The sequence below is a fragment of the Mytilus galloprovincialis genome, chromosome 6, assembly GCF_965363235.1.
Source record: "Mytilus galloprovincialis chromosome 6, xbMytGall1.hap1.1, whole genome shotgun sequence".
Classification (NCBI taxonomy): Eukaryota; Metazoa; Mollusca; class Bivalvia; order Mytilida; family Mytilidae; genus Mytilus; species Mytilus galloprovincialis.
Window position 1 is genome coordinate 98260306 of NC_134843.1, and position 16274 is coordinate 98276579.

At 32.1% G+C, this 16274-nt stretch overlaps 1 protein-coding gene across 1 annotated transcript in view; it reads right to left on the reverse strand.

Moving 5' to 3' along the window:
- The window catches only part of LOC143080888 (ran-binding protein 9-like), a 31987-nt gene extending 24714 nt beyond the window's left edge, over window positions 1-7273 (reverse strand). Inside the window, exons 1-2 of the mRNA XM_076257041.1 lie at window positions 7054-7273; window positions 4310-4421 (exon numbers count right to left, since the gene is read on the reverse strand). Coding sequence (XP_076113156.1) covers window positions 4310-4421; window positions 7054-7243 — 302 coding nt within the window. The 5' untranslated portion in view covers window positions 7244-7273. The remainder of the gene's footprint in view (window positions 1-4309; window positions 4422-7053) is intronic.
- Between the last annotated feature and the right edge of the window lie 9001 nt (window positions 7274-16274).

Consider the following 16274-nt stretch of genomic DNA (forward strand, 5'->3'; position numbering starts at 1 on the left):
ATAATTTAAGTTTGACTGTTATATAATATGCTAATTAAAAGTATTTTAAGTTTTGCATTTGCATACAATATCATTTTAAAATACACACCTGCCTTATCTGTCATCATGGTCATACTCAGACATAGCCCTTAAATGATTTACATTTGATTTATTGAAAACAGATCAAAATAATACAAACTTATTATTGGAAGACTATTGAATGATTTTACATTGTCCACACTAATAGTCTTGAAAAGACTTGTGTATAGGCAATTGTTCACATTTCAAGATTATACAGCTACAAGTACATGCTATTTTTCTAGGATTCTTCAGAAATATATTAGGTATATTTAAACTAATATGTTATTACATGTGATAAGCTAAAGCTCTAAAGACTAGATCACACACATGTTTTATTATGGTGATAAAAGTTTGAGATCACATGATATGGTTTGATAGAATTTTAGATCTTGTATTGTACATGTAAGTATAGGTTCTAGATGACAAATGGTTTGATAAAATTTATATGTTCAACTGTAAGTAAATTAAAAGTTCTAAATCACATATGCTAAGCTCATACATATTTGGCTAAAGTTCTAGATCATATTTATAGATATGGTGGGCTGAAGTTCTATATCATATATGGTTAGCTTGTGTTCTAAATTACGTATACAATGTATGGTTGTCTAAAGTTATAGATCCGATTTATAGATATGCTGGGCTGAAATTTTAGATCCCATATGGTTTAGCTCAAAATCTCAGTCACATATACAATGTATGGTTAGCTAAAGTTCTAGATCACATATATAGATATGGTTGGCTGAAGTTCTAGATCATGCACAAGTTAGAGAAACTAACCAAAGTTTTAGATCATGTATGATAATTATCCAAAGGTGTCTCCAATACCAATAGCAAAAGTTCTATATTTTAACCTTTTACATATCAGCATCCAAACCTTTCTGACATGCATCATGTTTATCACATACTGATTGCTACCACTCTCACAGATTCACTCACTGACTTTCACAACTGTCACACATGAACAGATAATGTTCTGTCACATATCAATATAATAATCTCAATTAAAATTTCTAATGGAGTTTGCAACAATAACTACTCATTTAAATACATCATAAAATATTAAGATGTAAAAAAACTGCTTGTTATCACTGAATGGTAAAGATTATTTTAATTTATCAGTTGGTAGTAAAAAGTGAATATACATTGTATATTGTATATAACAAAGATTTTAAGTTGATTCTGGACAAAGAAAGATAACTCCAATTAAAAAAAATCTTGCTATTGCACAATATTTTGCAATTAGATATTTCTTGCTTACTATTCTGGACAAAGAAAGATAACTCTAATTAAAAAAAAATTTGCTATTTCACAATATTGTGCAATTAGATATTTCTTGCCATTGCGCAATACTGTGCAATTGAAAAGACTTGCTATTGCACAATACTTAATATAATAATTTTTGATCCTGATTTGGACCAACTTGAAAACTGGGCCCATAATAAAAAATCTAAGTACATTTTGGATTCAGCATATCAAAGAACCCCAAGATTTCAATTTTTGTTAAAATCAGACTAAGTTTAATTTTGGACCCTTTGGACTTTAGTGTAGACCAATTTGAAAACAGGACCAAAAATGAAGAATCTACATACAGTTAGATTTGGTATATCAAAGAACCCCATTTATTCAATTTTTGATGAAATCAAACAAAGTTTAATTTTGGACCCCGATTTGGACCAACTTGAAAACTGGGCCAATAATCAAGAATCTAAGTACATTTTTAGATTCAGCATATCAAAGAACCTAACTGATTCATTTTTTGTCAAAATCAAACTAAGTTTAATTTTGGACCCTTTGGACCTTAATGTAGACCAATTTGAAAACAGGACCAAAAGTTAAGAATCTACATACACAGTCATGACAGTTAGATTCGGCATATCAAAGAACCCCAATTATTCAATTTTGATGAAATCAAACAAAGTTTAATTTTGGACCCTTTGGGCCCCTTATTCTGTTGGGACCAAAACTCCCAAAATCAATACCAACCTTCCTTTTATGGTCATAAACCTTGTGTTTAAATTTCATAGATTTCTATTTACTTAAACTAAAGTTATTGTGCGAAAACCAAGAATAATGCTTATTTGGGCCCTTTTTTGGCCCCTAATTCCTAAACTGTTGAAACCAAAACTCCCAAAATCAATCCCAACCGTTCTTTTGTGGTCATAAACCTTGTGTCAAAATTTCATAGATTTCTATTAACTTAAACTAAAGTTATAGTGCGAAAACCAAGATAATGCTTATTTGGGCCCTTTTTGGCCCCTAATTCCTAAAATGTTGGGACCAAAACTCCCAAAATCAATACCAACCTTCCTATTGTGGTCATAAACCTTGTGTTAAAATTTCATAGATTTCCATTCACTTTTACTAAAGTTAGAGTGCGAAAACTAAAAGTATTCGGACGACGACGACGCCAACGTGATAGCAATATACGACGAAATTTTTTTTAAATTTTGCGGTCGTATAAAAAGTCTTTTTCTAGGTATCACAAATATTTTCCTTTAATGATTTTGTAAACTAGATGTGTTACAACAATTCATTTATGAAAATCCCCTGTTAGTCATAATATACATTAATCAATAATTTGTCATTCTTTTCAATAAAGTTATCTACAAACATCACTGCATCATTCACCTTAATGTGTGATGGTAAACAAGTAGTAAAAAGATGTTTTTTTTTATACATACACTCATTATAGAGAGGGGCTATAGTTCGGTGTTCTCCCTATAAATTTCTTATAAATGGCATTCTGTAAACAAGGAACCTTTAAATACCATTTTCCTAAATTCACTGAAATTATGGCATTTTATATTCCTCACACAATCTATAACATGTATAAGGAAATCATTGTAGCATTACATTCAAATAATATAAAGCACCACTTTACCTTAATGCCAATTACAGGGCCCTAATGGAGAACACTTGTCGTACTAAATTGCATCTATTCTGCACTATTATACATGTATACAACAATTAAGACAAGGCATGCTTCTATTTATCAATGAAAGGCAATAAACTTGAAAAACAGCTTTAAATGATGATTCATATATCTTGAATTTTAAACTATTCCCATAGGCTGACATCAATAGCATTATCTCATTTTAATAATACCACAGGGAGAAGTTATAATATTTAGCTAAGACATGATGATGACAATAATATATGATACAGGGGCTTCAGAAAGAAGTGTTTATACACATGGACATGATACATGAAGTATGCGATTTCAGAATAAGATGTCTGTAGGGTTTCAGAATGAGTCTGTTCTTTTGTAGTAGATTTCAGAAAGACATTTTGATAAGGGATTTAGGATGAAGGGTAATTTACAGTCACCTTTACTGTACATCATCGTGTACATACAACTACATCATCTAATAATTCATTTTTATACTCTCTGACAAAGACCTAATCATATTAACATAAGGTTGATCAGTGTTATTCAATGACCAATGAAAAGAGATCAGAGTCAGAACCACAGATTGATGTAGTTGTTAATCAGCTTCCACTGATTCATTTTACTAATCAAATTTGACCTACATTTTATCAAAAATGCTTGTAACTGATTTTTTGTTGTTACAATTCTTAACTGATCCTTTTTTTTTAGCAGATATTGAACCATGAAATTTAGATCAAGAACATAAGTCATACATTTTACAAACAAGACAGTTGGAAACTTCAGAAGATATGGCAATGTGTGAAAATGAGCATTTATCACTGCAAAGATGTGGTATCTCACAAAAGGACTCTCCTGAATTTACTTTATTGAGAAATATTTAATCCTGTATGGTGCATTGTGTATCTACAAATCAAAAAGTAAAATCACAAAAATACTGAACTTCGAGGAAATTCAATCAGAAAGTCTCTAATCACATTGCAAAATCAAATGACAAAACACATGAAATGAATGGACAACAACTGTCATATTCCTGACTTAGTACAGACATCAAATGTAGAAAATGGTGGATTGAACCTAGTTTTATAGCGCTAAACCTCTCACTTGTACGACAGTCATGTCAAATTCCATTAAATCAACAAATATGCATGAATAAAATGTCTCAAATAGGGGCATAACAACATGAACCCCACCAAACCATTTTAAAATGGGACTATAAATGTACAACATATATTTGTTTCTGGAATAAATTACACATCACAAATAAACTAATTTTGACTGCTACAGAAATAATGTGTCCTTGACAAACCAAATTTAATTCCTCTTTTGATTATAGATCATATTTAAATAATCATAACTTACCCATCCCTGCCTTTACTGATGATCTTGATTTCATAATAATATATCCCACATGATGCAGGTATTGCATGTGTAGCTCTCACACTGGCAGCATCTTTGGCAGCTTTTCCTATCCCTTAAAAAATCAAAATCAAAATGAAGAAAATAAACATATACATGTATATGGTGAGTTGTGCACACCATTTTTTTTTAAATGTACAAAATATGGTCATAAGTTCAGTAGCATGCATTGTAGCACCCTATATAGCATTGTAGGCATATGCTTACAAATGATTTTATAAAAAAAAACAATAAAATTTCTATAAAAATTGCACTTTAATGTCTAGCTTTAAAGGGGTCCCTTAAACCCCTATTTTTACATTTTTATTTGCCACTACAGTAAATTTGAAGAACAAGCAAATTTTTTTTAAAGAAGTTGCACATGCACAAAATTTATTTACAGGAAAAAACACGTTATTATTATTAAATTTCATGGATTTGTGTTACAACTCACCAGTGAAACTAAATGATTTTTCTACTGAAGTGTGGTATGATTACCAATGAATAAAATACTGTTACCAGAGATGCAACTAATCGTCGGACCCGTCGGACCTAAGGGGCAGAATTTATGCAGGTCCGGCAAAACTCATAGCTGTGCAGGACCTGATGGCCGGCAATATTTAAGTCCGCTTGGGTCCGCCAAAACTGAAATCCCCGTCGGCCCCGGCAGAGTATTTTGTTTATAAAATTGCGATCATCTTTAATAAAAGTAAATGTCCTGTTCCCCCGCATTTTCTAACTCCGGGAACCAGTATTTCCGCCCAGTAATAGTCTTTCGTACCTTGTCCATCTCGCCCCGAACAATTCTCTGTATTTCCGTCATGTTTTTTGTTTTAGAAATTCGCTCTCTAGGAAGGAGGTCTATTAAGCATAGTTGATAAGTTCAGGAAATATGTCATGGCCGATAAAATTTGTAAGTGGGTCGAAACCCGGTAAAAGACCAAACCAGTCACCTATTCAAGTTGATAAAGCTGTAAAGCGGTCTTTGTACGAAAAGGAGAAACGACCTGAAAGGTCATTCAACCCAAAATGGCAAGAGGGGAGATCATTAACTTTTAATCAGATCAATATTATGTAATGTATTATTCAATAAACTACAATTGTTATGAATCACAGGTTATTTTAAAATAATAATAATATCAACAAAATCAAAATTAATGTTTGTTCAATAGCATAATTTCATTTGATTTTTGAGTGAAAATATGGGTCTGGCAAAACTTGGTACCCTGTAGGCCCCATTGTCTGACAGGAAAAAAAAACTGTTTGCATCTCTGTGTTACATCAATACATGTAAGCTCATGTTGATTTATCACATACATATGTTTTAATGTCATATTTGTCCAATTTCCTGTTTTGTACCTTCAATATTCGTTCACCTAGATACATGAAATTAACTGAAACTCTAAAATCAATACATTTTCTAACTAGATGTGTCAAAGCCGATTGGCCCCGTCTTTGAAGTTGAAAAACTCACATTCCAAAAAACATCCCAATATCTGAAAGTTTAAAAAGTCCGTATAACTGATTTTCAACAATTTATCAAAGTCCAAAGCCCTTAATTTCAGCAAAAATTACGGGAGTGGAACAAAAATTTTAACTTGATCTGTAACTCATCATGGTTAACTCACATACAAAAATCAGCCCAATATCTGAAAGAGTTTAGAAAAAAAGTCTGTATAACCATGATAACTGTGATTTTCAACAATTTATCTAAGTCCAAAGCCCTTAATTTCGGCAAAAATTAGTGGAGCGGAAGGAAACTTAAACTTGATCTGTAACTCATTATGGTTAACTCGCATACCAAAAATCAGCCCAATATCTGAAGGTGTTTAGAAAAAAATGTGTATAATGGTTTGTTGCAGAATGACGGAATTACAGACAAGGGTAAAACTATATGGCACAGACAACTTCATTCAACATGAGCTAATGCCCTGCATAAGATATAACAGTATTCATCAATACCAATTTTAAACAAATTAAGTCGTCTCGCAGGCCTCCAGAATTTTTTGAAAATTTATTGTTCACCCCAAGAACCGATTTGGCCACAACATAACAATTTCAAGTTTATTTACAATTTACACAGTGTGTATATGCTACATATGTTTAAATGAACATATGTTCCTATAGTTTAGGATTTTATTCATTATAGGTTGAAAAATACAGGTAAAGTTTAGATGATTAGGAATTGTCCTACAGTTTGACAAGTGGAACCTTTAGGATTGTATTAAAGAGAAAAGAAGCTAAATGTACAGTACATGAGGTGAAAATTAATTATTTAAATAAATTATCATATCAAGTCTGGGGCCATTGAAGTGAAAGCAGATCAGTCTTATTGTTTACAAATTTCTACTTTTTTAAATACAAAAATGAACTGGCAAACAAGTTAACTGTATGAAAATGAGTTAATCACTTGATTAACAGACAGGTAAATCTATTGTTTTGATCAGATTGATGAATTTAAATGCGTCACTGAACACTCTACAGATGATCAGCTGATCATGTTGACAACTTTTAGATTCTCTTTGTTCATTTGCCTTCTTTGGTTCACAAAATTAAAACATAGCTAATAACTTCTTCGATAGTACAAAAAATGTATTTTGAATATGTTTCCGTTCTTTTTTCACTAAGTTGTGATTTTACACTTTCATAAATTGCGTTTTCTTTTGTTTGTTTACGTTGATTTCGTAAAGTCAACAAAAAGTCGATACCTTTGTAGTGAACCCGAAGGTTATTTTGAGATAATCCGATGCAAGTAAATTTGTCTTTTTGGCTCCAACATTTAGGCAGTGGTGTCTCTTCTTCGTTAACTGCTGGATATAAAGATTTTATACGATCAACTGAGTCCTGGACACTAGAAATCAGCGATTCAGTGGAACTCGATTCACTAATCGCAGCCATCTTCTTTTCTAGTTATTAAGTTACCCGGATGTGTATTTGGGTTAAATTAAGGTATGTTATCTAATACATAATTGGGTTTCTATTTTTATTTGTCCAATCAAAACTTCTAAAACATACGATGATCTTATGATATTATTCGACAGTTTAACATCCTCATATAGAAAGCAAATCAAAGGCCAATCGTCATGGTTGAATGAGCGATTAAGAGCATACGACTTACTTTGATTATTCCTTCAAATTTTGACTTAAAGTCAACTTTGATATGCACAATCGAAATATATACACAAAAAAAAAAATAAAAAAAAAATAACCAGTTTTAAATTTTGATGTTTCATGTAAAAAACGCAAACTTTCATTTTTTAAGACTTTTCCGAAATACCAACGCTTTAAAAAGAAAAAAGAAAAAAAAGTATCGTATGCTCTTCTAGAACGTGAATATTTAAAGTTAAACAAAAAGGTTTTCTGAATTTATACTGCGACTACAATCAATCATTGTCTGTATTAAAAAAACAAAGATTTTCAATAACTCAGCACAACAGTTGTTTTCCATTTTTTAATGGTTTGATGTGTTTGGGGTTTTGGAGATCGGTATTTTTGTTATTTCACTTTTTTCAGCATTTATCATTATTCATCTTACGTGTCAGTTTAAAAAGGGCGCTAACTGTCTAATTTGTGTTCACTGATTTGATTCACATTCTTTTTATCTAATTTATAACATACTAAATAAACTCATCATAGATACCAGGACTAAATTTGTATATACGCGAGTTTCGTCTACAAAAGACTTATCAGTGACGCTCGAATCCAAAAAAGTTAAAAAGGGCCAAATAAAGTACGAAGTTGAAGAGCATTGAGGACTAAAATTCCTAAAAGTTTTGCCAAATACAGCTAAGGTAATCTATGCCTGAGGTAGAAAAGCCTTAGTATTTCAAAAAATTTTGTAAACAGTTAATTCATAAATATAACCATATCAATGATAATTTATGTCAGCACACAAGTGCTGACTACTAGGCTGGTGATACCCTCGGGGAAATAAATCTCCACCAGCAGTGGCATCGACCCAGTGGTTGTACATAAACTCATCATAGATACCAGGACTAAATTTACCTATATCCACATTAAAAAGTCTGTCACAAAGCATGTACCCGACAATATATCAGAATTGCTTAAGTTCTTAAGTTAAGACGCTATCTAATTAACAGCCGAGATGACCTCCGAATACTGCCGACAATTACATAACCCGATATGAACATAAATATAAATTGATTGCAACCTCGTGCAATTGGATTTTACAGGTCTGTTTGATTCCATGTTATAGGTTAAAAAAAGAAGTCATTTCACGTTTTTACGTTATAAGAATTATTTTTTTGTGGAACACTTTTTGTTTCACTTTCAATGTTGACATTCGTTTCCTTTTACCGGCTGAACATGAATTATGCATGCGTAAACAATCTCTAGTTAATGGGTTAAATTGAAGGTCACATGAATACTTTTTTTTCAAAGTGTTTGGTATTACATGTACTTTAAAGTTTCACCTCTTCGTACCTTGAACAACAAAATTATTCATTTTGTAAAATTCCGTTCTCCATTTAAACTGTATACCTTACAACAAAATTATTTTCATTTACATGTGTATATTATTGTGAATTCCGCCCTTTGCTCAAGGATATTGTCACAGCTGATTTTCTGATATTGTTTAACATCTCACAGTGGTATATACTACTGTTGCCTTATTTTGTTCACCACTTATTTTATTGATTTTATATTTACATTGTATCATTTATAAAATGTGTTTGTTCAGTTTATGTTCATTTGTGTTAATATGTAATCATATGATGTCTTTTGATTGAATTAAGCCATTTCAATTGATATTTTATAGTATGTCTTTCTAAGTTGTGATGTTACACTATTGTTTCAGATAAGGATGAAGGTTGGTATCTATTTAAACGTTTAACCCCGCTGTTTGTTTGCACCTGTTCTCACCAGGAATCTGATGTTCAGTAGTTGTCGTTTTTTGATGTGGTTCATAAGTGTTTCTCGTTTTTCGTTTTTATATAGATTAGACCGTTGGTTTGAATGGTTTTACACTAGTCATGTTTTGGAGATCTTCATAGCTTGCTGTTTGGTGTAAGCCAAGGCTCCGTGTTGAAGACCATACTTTGACCGTAGAGATAATGGTGTACTTTTACAAATTCTGACTTTGATGGAGAATTGTCACAATGGCAATCATACCGCATCTTATAATATCTAATTAATGAGGTCGAGATAATAATTCATCAACGACATTTCTTTGCTTATTTTGACAAAATTGAACCATATTGGCTGGTATCGTTTTGTTCAGATATTTTTGGACGATCTATGATTGTCTATTAGATCATTCTGGATCTTGAATAGCATGTATACTCTGTTTGTTTTCCTGTTTTTTAAGGCTCTCCCATTGAAAGTTTTGACCATTTTAGTAACCAAGCTTTGTGTTCTGTCTATGTAGTTGTCATTCACAAATCTTCCTGCTGTTTTTTTAACCAGTTTATCGTCTTGATCTATTATACTGTGTGTACAGGTCTTACCATTGATACATATGCAACCGCCATTACATTTTTTGTGCAGCCTTTTAGATTTCTGTGGATAAATTCTAGTGTTCTATTTCCTTTGTCAACTGTATTGTCGACCGTGTTTATCCCAGGTTCGTGGTTACTGATTGTTATTCCTGGATATTTACATATACAACCACAAGCATCCTGGATATTTACATATACAACCATGTGAGGTCAAACAAGCATCCTGGATATTTACATATACAACCATGTGAGGTCAAACAAGCATCCTGGATATTTACATATACAACCATGTGAGGTCAAACAAGATTTACATATACAACCATGTGAGGTCAAACAAGATTTACATATACAACCATGTGAGGTCAAACAAGATTTACATATACAACCATGTGAGGTCAAACAAGATTTACATATACAACCATGTGAGGTCAAACAAGATTTACGTATACAACCATGTGAGGTCAAACAAGCATCAATCTAAATAAAATATTGATCTCTGATTTCGTTATACTCATATGTAGTATAATTGAAATCAGAGATCAATATTTTATTTAGATTGCACGCAGTAAAAGCGCTTGTTTGAACTAGCAATGATACCAGGAATAACATGTATATATAGTACCATACTACATAGTGTTTCTAGTTATACTTTTATATTACTCATTTTTTTCTCGAGTCGTTTGAATGGTTTTACAATTACATTTTGGGGGGGGCGGGGGGGGGGGGTCATAGCTTGCTCTTCTGTCCGAGACAAAACTACGTGTTGAAGGCCGTACTTTTACCTATTATGGCTTACTTTTATAAATTGTGACTTGGATGGAACTCATACCACGTGACATCTATTTATTTATTTTTTCTACGTCGTGAATACTTTTCGTCTATTTTCGTTTTTTTAAGACATGGCGGTGTCTGCTTGTTCTCGACTTATGAGTTTGAATATTATCCCTTTCGGATATATTCTGTTTCCCCTTTATTATCTTGAAATTGCTTAGCTGTTTATGGAAATAAAGGCTTCGCTCGCTTATCACGATGATGTGTTTGGATATCTCATTATTTTAATGTGATAATCTACAAATATCAATAAATAGAACTCATTCAGACCATAGATGTAATACGTATTACATCTATGTTCAGACGAAGTAGCGCATTCAGAATAAACCTTTATCCTAAATGCTGATTGATTAAAAAAATTAAAAAAACGGAGTGACTATTGCTAGTGCCGGCCATTACAATGCCATTACAATGCGCATGGCATATAATGTGCGTTCGGAAATGCGTGTAATATTATCTTCAGCAGCACCAAGGGAGCGCGTGTAATCCGATCACTGATTTTCAATTTTGAGATCATGGCTGAAAACGGAAATATCAATATTTGTGATAAATTTTGCAGTTTTCGGAATTTGACAATAGAACACTCTCGGTGTAACAATAGACTTTAAACTGGATTTCAACACTCACATCTCAAATATTTGCAAAAAAGCTGCACGACAACTAAACGTTCTAAAAAGAATTGGCGCTCATCTCACCAGACTTTCAAAACTCACTCATTTATCATGTCGGACCTCAGCTAAGTACTGTCCTCTTACATGGACCTTCTGCAGTGAACAAAACACAAAGAAAATAGAAAAAATACAAGAAAGAGCACTCAGATTTATTTATGACGACTACACAAACTCTTACAATACACTTCTTGAACAGTCAAAGCTACCAGCACTAAAAATCAGAAGATTGAGACCCATGGCATTAGAGACATATAAAATAATTAATAAATTAGTAAATATTAAAAAAAATCATATAACTTCAGGTACAAAGGCATAGCAGATATACCACGGCCAAAAACAACAAGGTATGGTAAGAAAAGCTTTAGTTATATGAGGCAGCAAAACTCTGAAGCTCCTTGCCAAATGAGGCAAGGAGCTTATCACCTTTTGGCCAGTTCAAAAAATGTATCTCCACCTGGTGTTTTTCAGAAAAATGTACATGTAGTTCTTGTAAATAATGTACTTACTTGCTGCCCCATAACTTGATCTCAAAACCTGCTTGTTTTTTTTTTGTTTTATCTTTTTGCAGTTATTTTTATTTTTTTTATTTAGCCATTTATTTCTTTTGCTTATGCATTACCTTTGCTATAGCTGCATGCAGTCTTTTGTTTGTGCTTATAATGTTAAAGTTTGCATGTGCTACTCTGATATAAATACTATGTGCTGCTATATACGTACTGATATTAGACATTTGTTTTAATATATCTTGCTTAGCTTTTATTCTGCATGCGCTATTTGTGCATTAATATATATATGTGATGTCTGTATGTTTGTGTTGTATGTGTATCTGATGTTATTACATTGTATGTGTATCTGATGTTATTACATAGTATGTTTTGTTTATTAATATCAGTCGGTTAAAGGACTCTTAAGAGCTCATGTTCTTGTTATTATGTATATATGCAACCCGACTTTAAATAAAGATTACTTTACTTTACTTTAGTTTATATACTTTAACACGATAGTATGAACTATAAAGAAGGATATAATCTTATAAAAGGGACTAAAAAAATGAAATCACAAGAAAAATGGGAAATAAAAGATCGGAGAACTATAGTTTTACAAAATTATTCGACTCGCTACAACTGTTTAAATGGTGGAAAAGATGTTCAAAGCGAGAGTAGTTGAGAAAGGCCTTTATAATTGCGTTTTTAACTGAATAACATTTAGCTTAGTTATATTCCGAAAATGAATCTTGCAAGTAGCCCTTGAAGTGGTATATAGGGGGGATTGAGGTTACAAACGTTGGATATAGGATTATAAAAAGTGGAGTTATGAAATACACGAGACAACAAAGCTGGGTCAGGAGAAAAAAGAAAAGAGGAATTTTGGAAAAGGAGTACACCGTGTCATCCCGACCCTCTCACGTAAATGAAATAAAATCCCACCTAGAATTTCTGAAGAAGATTTTAACAGTGTTGTTTCCTTTTTCTTAGTGGGTAGGATTATAGAAAAATCTCCCACCTCTAACTCAAAATATGGATAACTACAGACATACCTTTTTTCAGCTAGACAAAATCCTTTACGTTAACTTGAAATGCACGAGTCAAACACTACCCAAGTTTTCATCTCTCTTCTTATATAAAAAAAAAAGGGATACATATGATTTTTTTTTTATTTATTCGTTATACACATTGGACTATGTACTCGTATGAAGAAAACAACAATTTCGAATACCAGTTACAAGATTAGGCCCTAACAATAAAGATTACAAACATTTGCTACCCCCTGGTGCTGTAAAGATAATATTACACGCACACACACATAGTGAAATGCGCATTGTATTGGCCGGACAAAAAGTCCTGGTACTATTCGTCCGGCTAGTCGGACAGATAGCAACTGCCTTAAAAAAAAAGTTTACTGCATTCCATCTCTAGCTAGGACACCGTTGTTTTCAGGATAACATTGAAAAGTAGCCTTAGCCACTCTATAGATATAGTTAACTATCATCAGTTTCGAAGAATGACGAGACGCGTCATTTTAAAGCTATCGGAATGTGTGGTAGTGTTATGTTTTTTTATTTATTATATTGTTAAGGTTTTATGCTAATAAAATATACTCAACCAGGGCCGTAACTAGGGTTCGAATTCAGGGGAGGCAGGGGTTAGGGGGCCGCCGAATGAGGCACCTTAAAGAGCTGCGCCCCCGCCGATTTTTTCCTCTCATTAAAATGGCTAAAAAAATGGAAAACAACACGTTTAATAAATTATTGCGTCCGAAGCGCTTTTCTGGATTTACCTTCATCAGGACCCTTTTTCATTCGATTTCCTTACTTTAAGAAACATCAGTACTGCTTGAACTGGAAGCAATTTTTATGCAAAAACAAACTGAGATTGCTGTTCGGGTTGAGCCAATGCTCTGTCTTGAAAGCCATACTTTGACCTTTAATTATGAACATTAAATACATTGTGACCGCGGATGTTTTTCTCCGAGCAATAAAATATAAAATGACCCGTTTTCCTTCGATTTACTTTTTTTAAGAAACATCAGTATTGCTGGATCCTGGAAGCAATTTTTATGCAAACAATTATTATTTGTATTTCAAAATCTTTTTGTTAGAAATCAAACTGGTAAGTTAAAAAAAACATATAAAGCAAGATCATAGAACGCAAGATATATTTTTTTTTTTATCGAGGACCTTGAATTTCAATATTTTTGAAAGCTGAACAAACATGTATATAACTACAACCAGCAGGGCCTTTCTATACTAGTATATATACTTAGTATATATACTTAGTATAGAAAGTCCATGCTACAACAAATGGGAGTGTTTAACTACTAAGGCATTGACCATAATGTTCTCGTACGATCGCGAAACATTAAAAAAAATGATCCAACTGCTGATTCAGTTGGTAACGAATTTCCGATATTATTAAAGATTCACAATACAAAGGGAACTTCCTATGCTTAATTGAGTCCCTAAATAAGTGTGAACAGTTATGTTTTATTCAAAATTATCGAAAAGCAAAGTTAAATATGTGTTCTCGTACGAATACTGAATAACATACGGACAGCCACACGAACAAAAAAAAAAAAACCAAACAAACAAATATACTGAAACGTTTCACTATCGATAAAAAATTCGGAAAATGACATATATCACGTATCATGATGACACTGTTAAAACTGTAAACTTGGAATGTGTTGTTTGTACTATAAATTCAAATTCTTCGTGAACTTATTGTCAATATTTCATTTTATTACTGCAAAAAAAAATTTTGGTTTAGAAAATTCATAGGTAGTTACGGCCCTGTCAACATATTTTATTTACAGTTATTACAGTTTTTCAGGCAGAACATTACATTTTTATTTATAGGTTTTCCATTGGTCAGTATGATTAAGGCGCGCCGAGAATGTTTTGTTAAATGACTTTTCATTGTTTGGTCAGTTGGTCAGTTGGCTAGTTCAAGTTTTTGTCTTATGTTAGTGGTAGCCATTCCTTAAATCAGAGAAGGGCTCGATTACTGACATGCATTCGGTTATATGAAGTGTTTTCTTTGTGTAATTCGGCAATAAGAATCGATCAATAAATAATCGATTACTCTTTTTTTTTTTTTGTATGTAATCTTTTACGATCAATTACTTTATCAAAAGTAATTATATTACTTTTCGATTACTGTTATTTACGTCATGCTTCAAAATCAAACAAAATAATAAAGAAAAAAGTAAAATCACAAAAATACTGAACTCTGAGGAAAATCTAATCGGAAATTCCATAATCATATGGCAAAATCAAATGACAAAACACATCATTAACGAATTGACAAGAACTGTCATATTCCTGACTTGGTACAGGCATTTTCAAATGCAGAAAATGGTGGATTAAACCTGGTTTTATAGCGCTAAACCTCTCACGTTGTTGACAGTCTCATCAATTTACGTTATATTTACAATGATGCGTGAACTAAACAGACATAATAAATAAAATAGTCAAAATATGGGTACAGCAGTTATCATCGTGTAACAATTTTAAAAGGAACAATTTAACAGAACTCAAAAACATATATCTACAAACACATTCATTGATTAGCGTGTCTGAAAATTTTACACGTCACATATTTTTGTCGTTCAATGTTTATACAAACAATTTTTAAATTTCACATGGGCAATGTTAGCATACAGGGTTAAATAAACAAAAGTATGTAAGAATTAATTTCAGAAACAGACCGAGATTTAAAATAGTCCAAAAGTTCTATAGAATTTATAAGAATCCACAAATAGTTCATTCCACTACGCGATTGAATAATTTTGACGTTTGTGGTTCAACGTATTTTCTAATTCATGATAGAAATATATTATAATGACATATTATGAACAATAACATACTGACGGGATCTTTCAAAGTACAGAGTCACGTTATAAAGAAAGTAAAGTGAAACACAATTATGCCGCTGCGCAACATGATATTTTTTAGTTGAAATTTTGAATTTAACAAAACATCATTTAAAGCATATTTTCCAATTAATGTTGACAGTTGTTTACTAGATGAAAGCTTTTCAGGCGAAAATCCGAATAAAAAAATGTTTTTAACATGAGTGTATATGTTGGCAAAGTTCTTGCAATGACAATTAAAGACCATTACATCAAACATTTCTTAATATTTGAGTTTTTTTTTAAATGTTTTTTATGACATATTATATAAGTATAAAAGTCCCAGTTTAAAACGAGCCAGTCTGATTAAAACCAGCCCCCGTCACTAGTGGGGCTGGTTTTAATCAGACTGAAAACGATCGAACTGGTCAGTGTCCGTCTGTATATGGATCCGATGCTGTCAAGTACTCTGTGTCGCAATATTATAATTTGTATATATTCTTCCTATTATCACTATACACGCAACAGGATTATATTCAATTTGTATTGATAACATTTATGAAACGTCCAAAATTAATTAATAAATATCAATAATTTAATAAACCTTGTCTATAACGACTT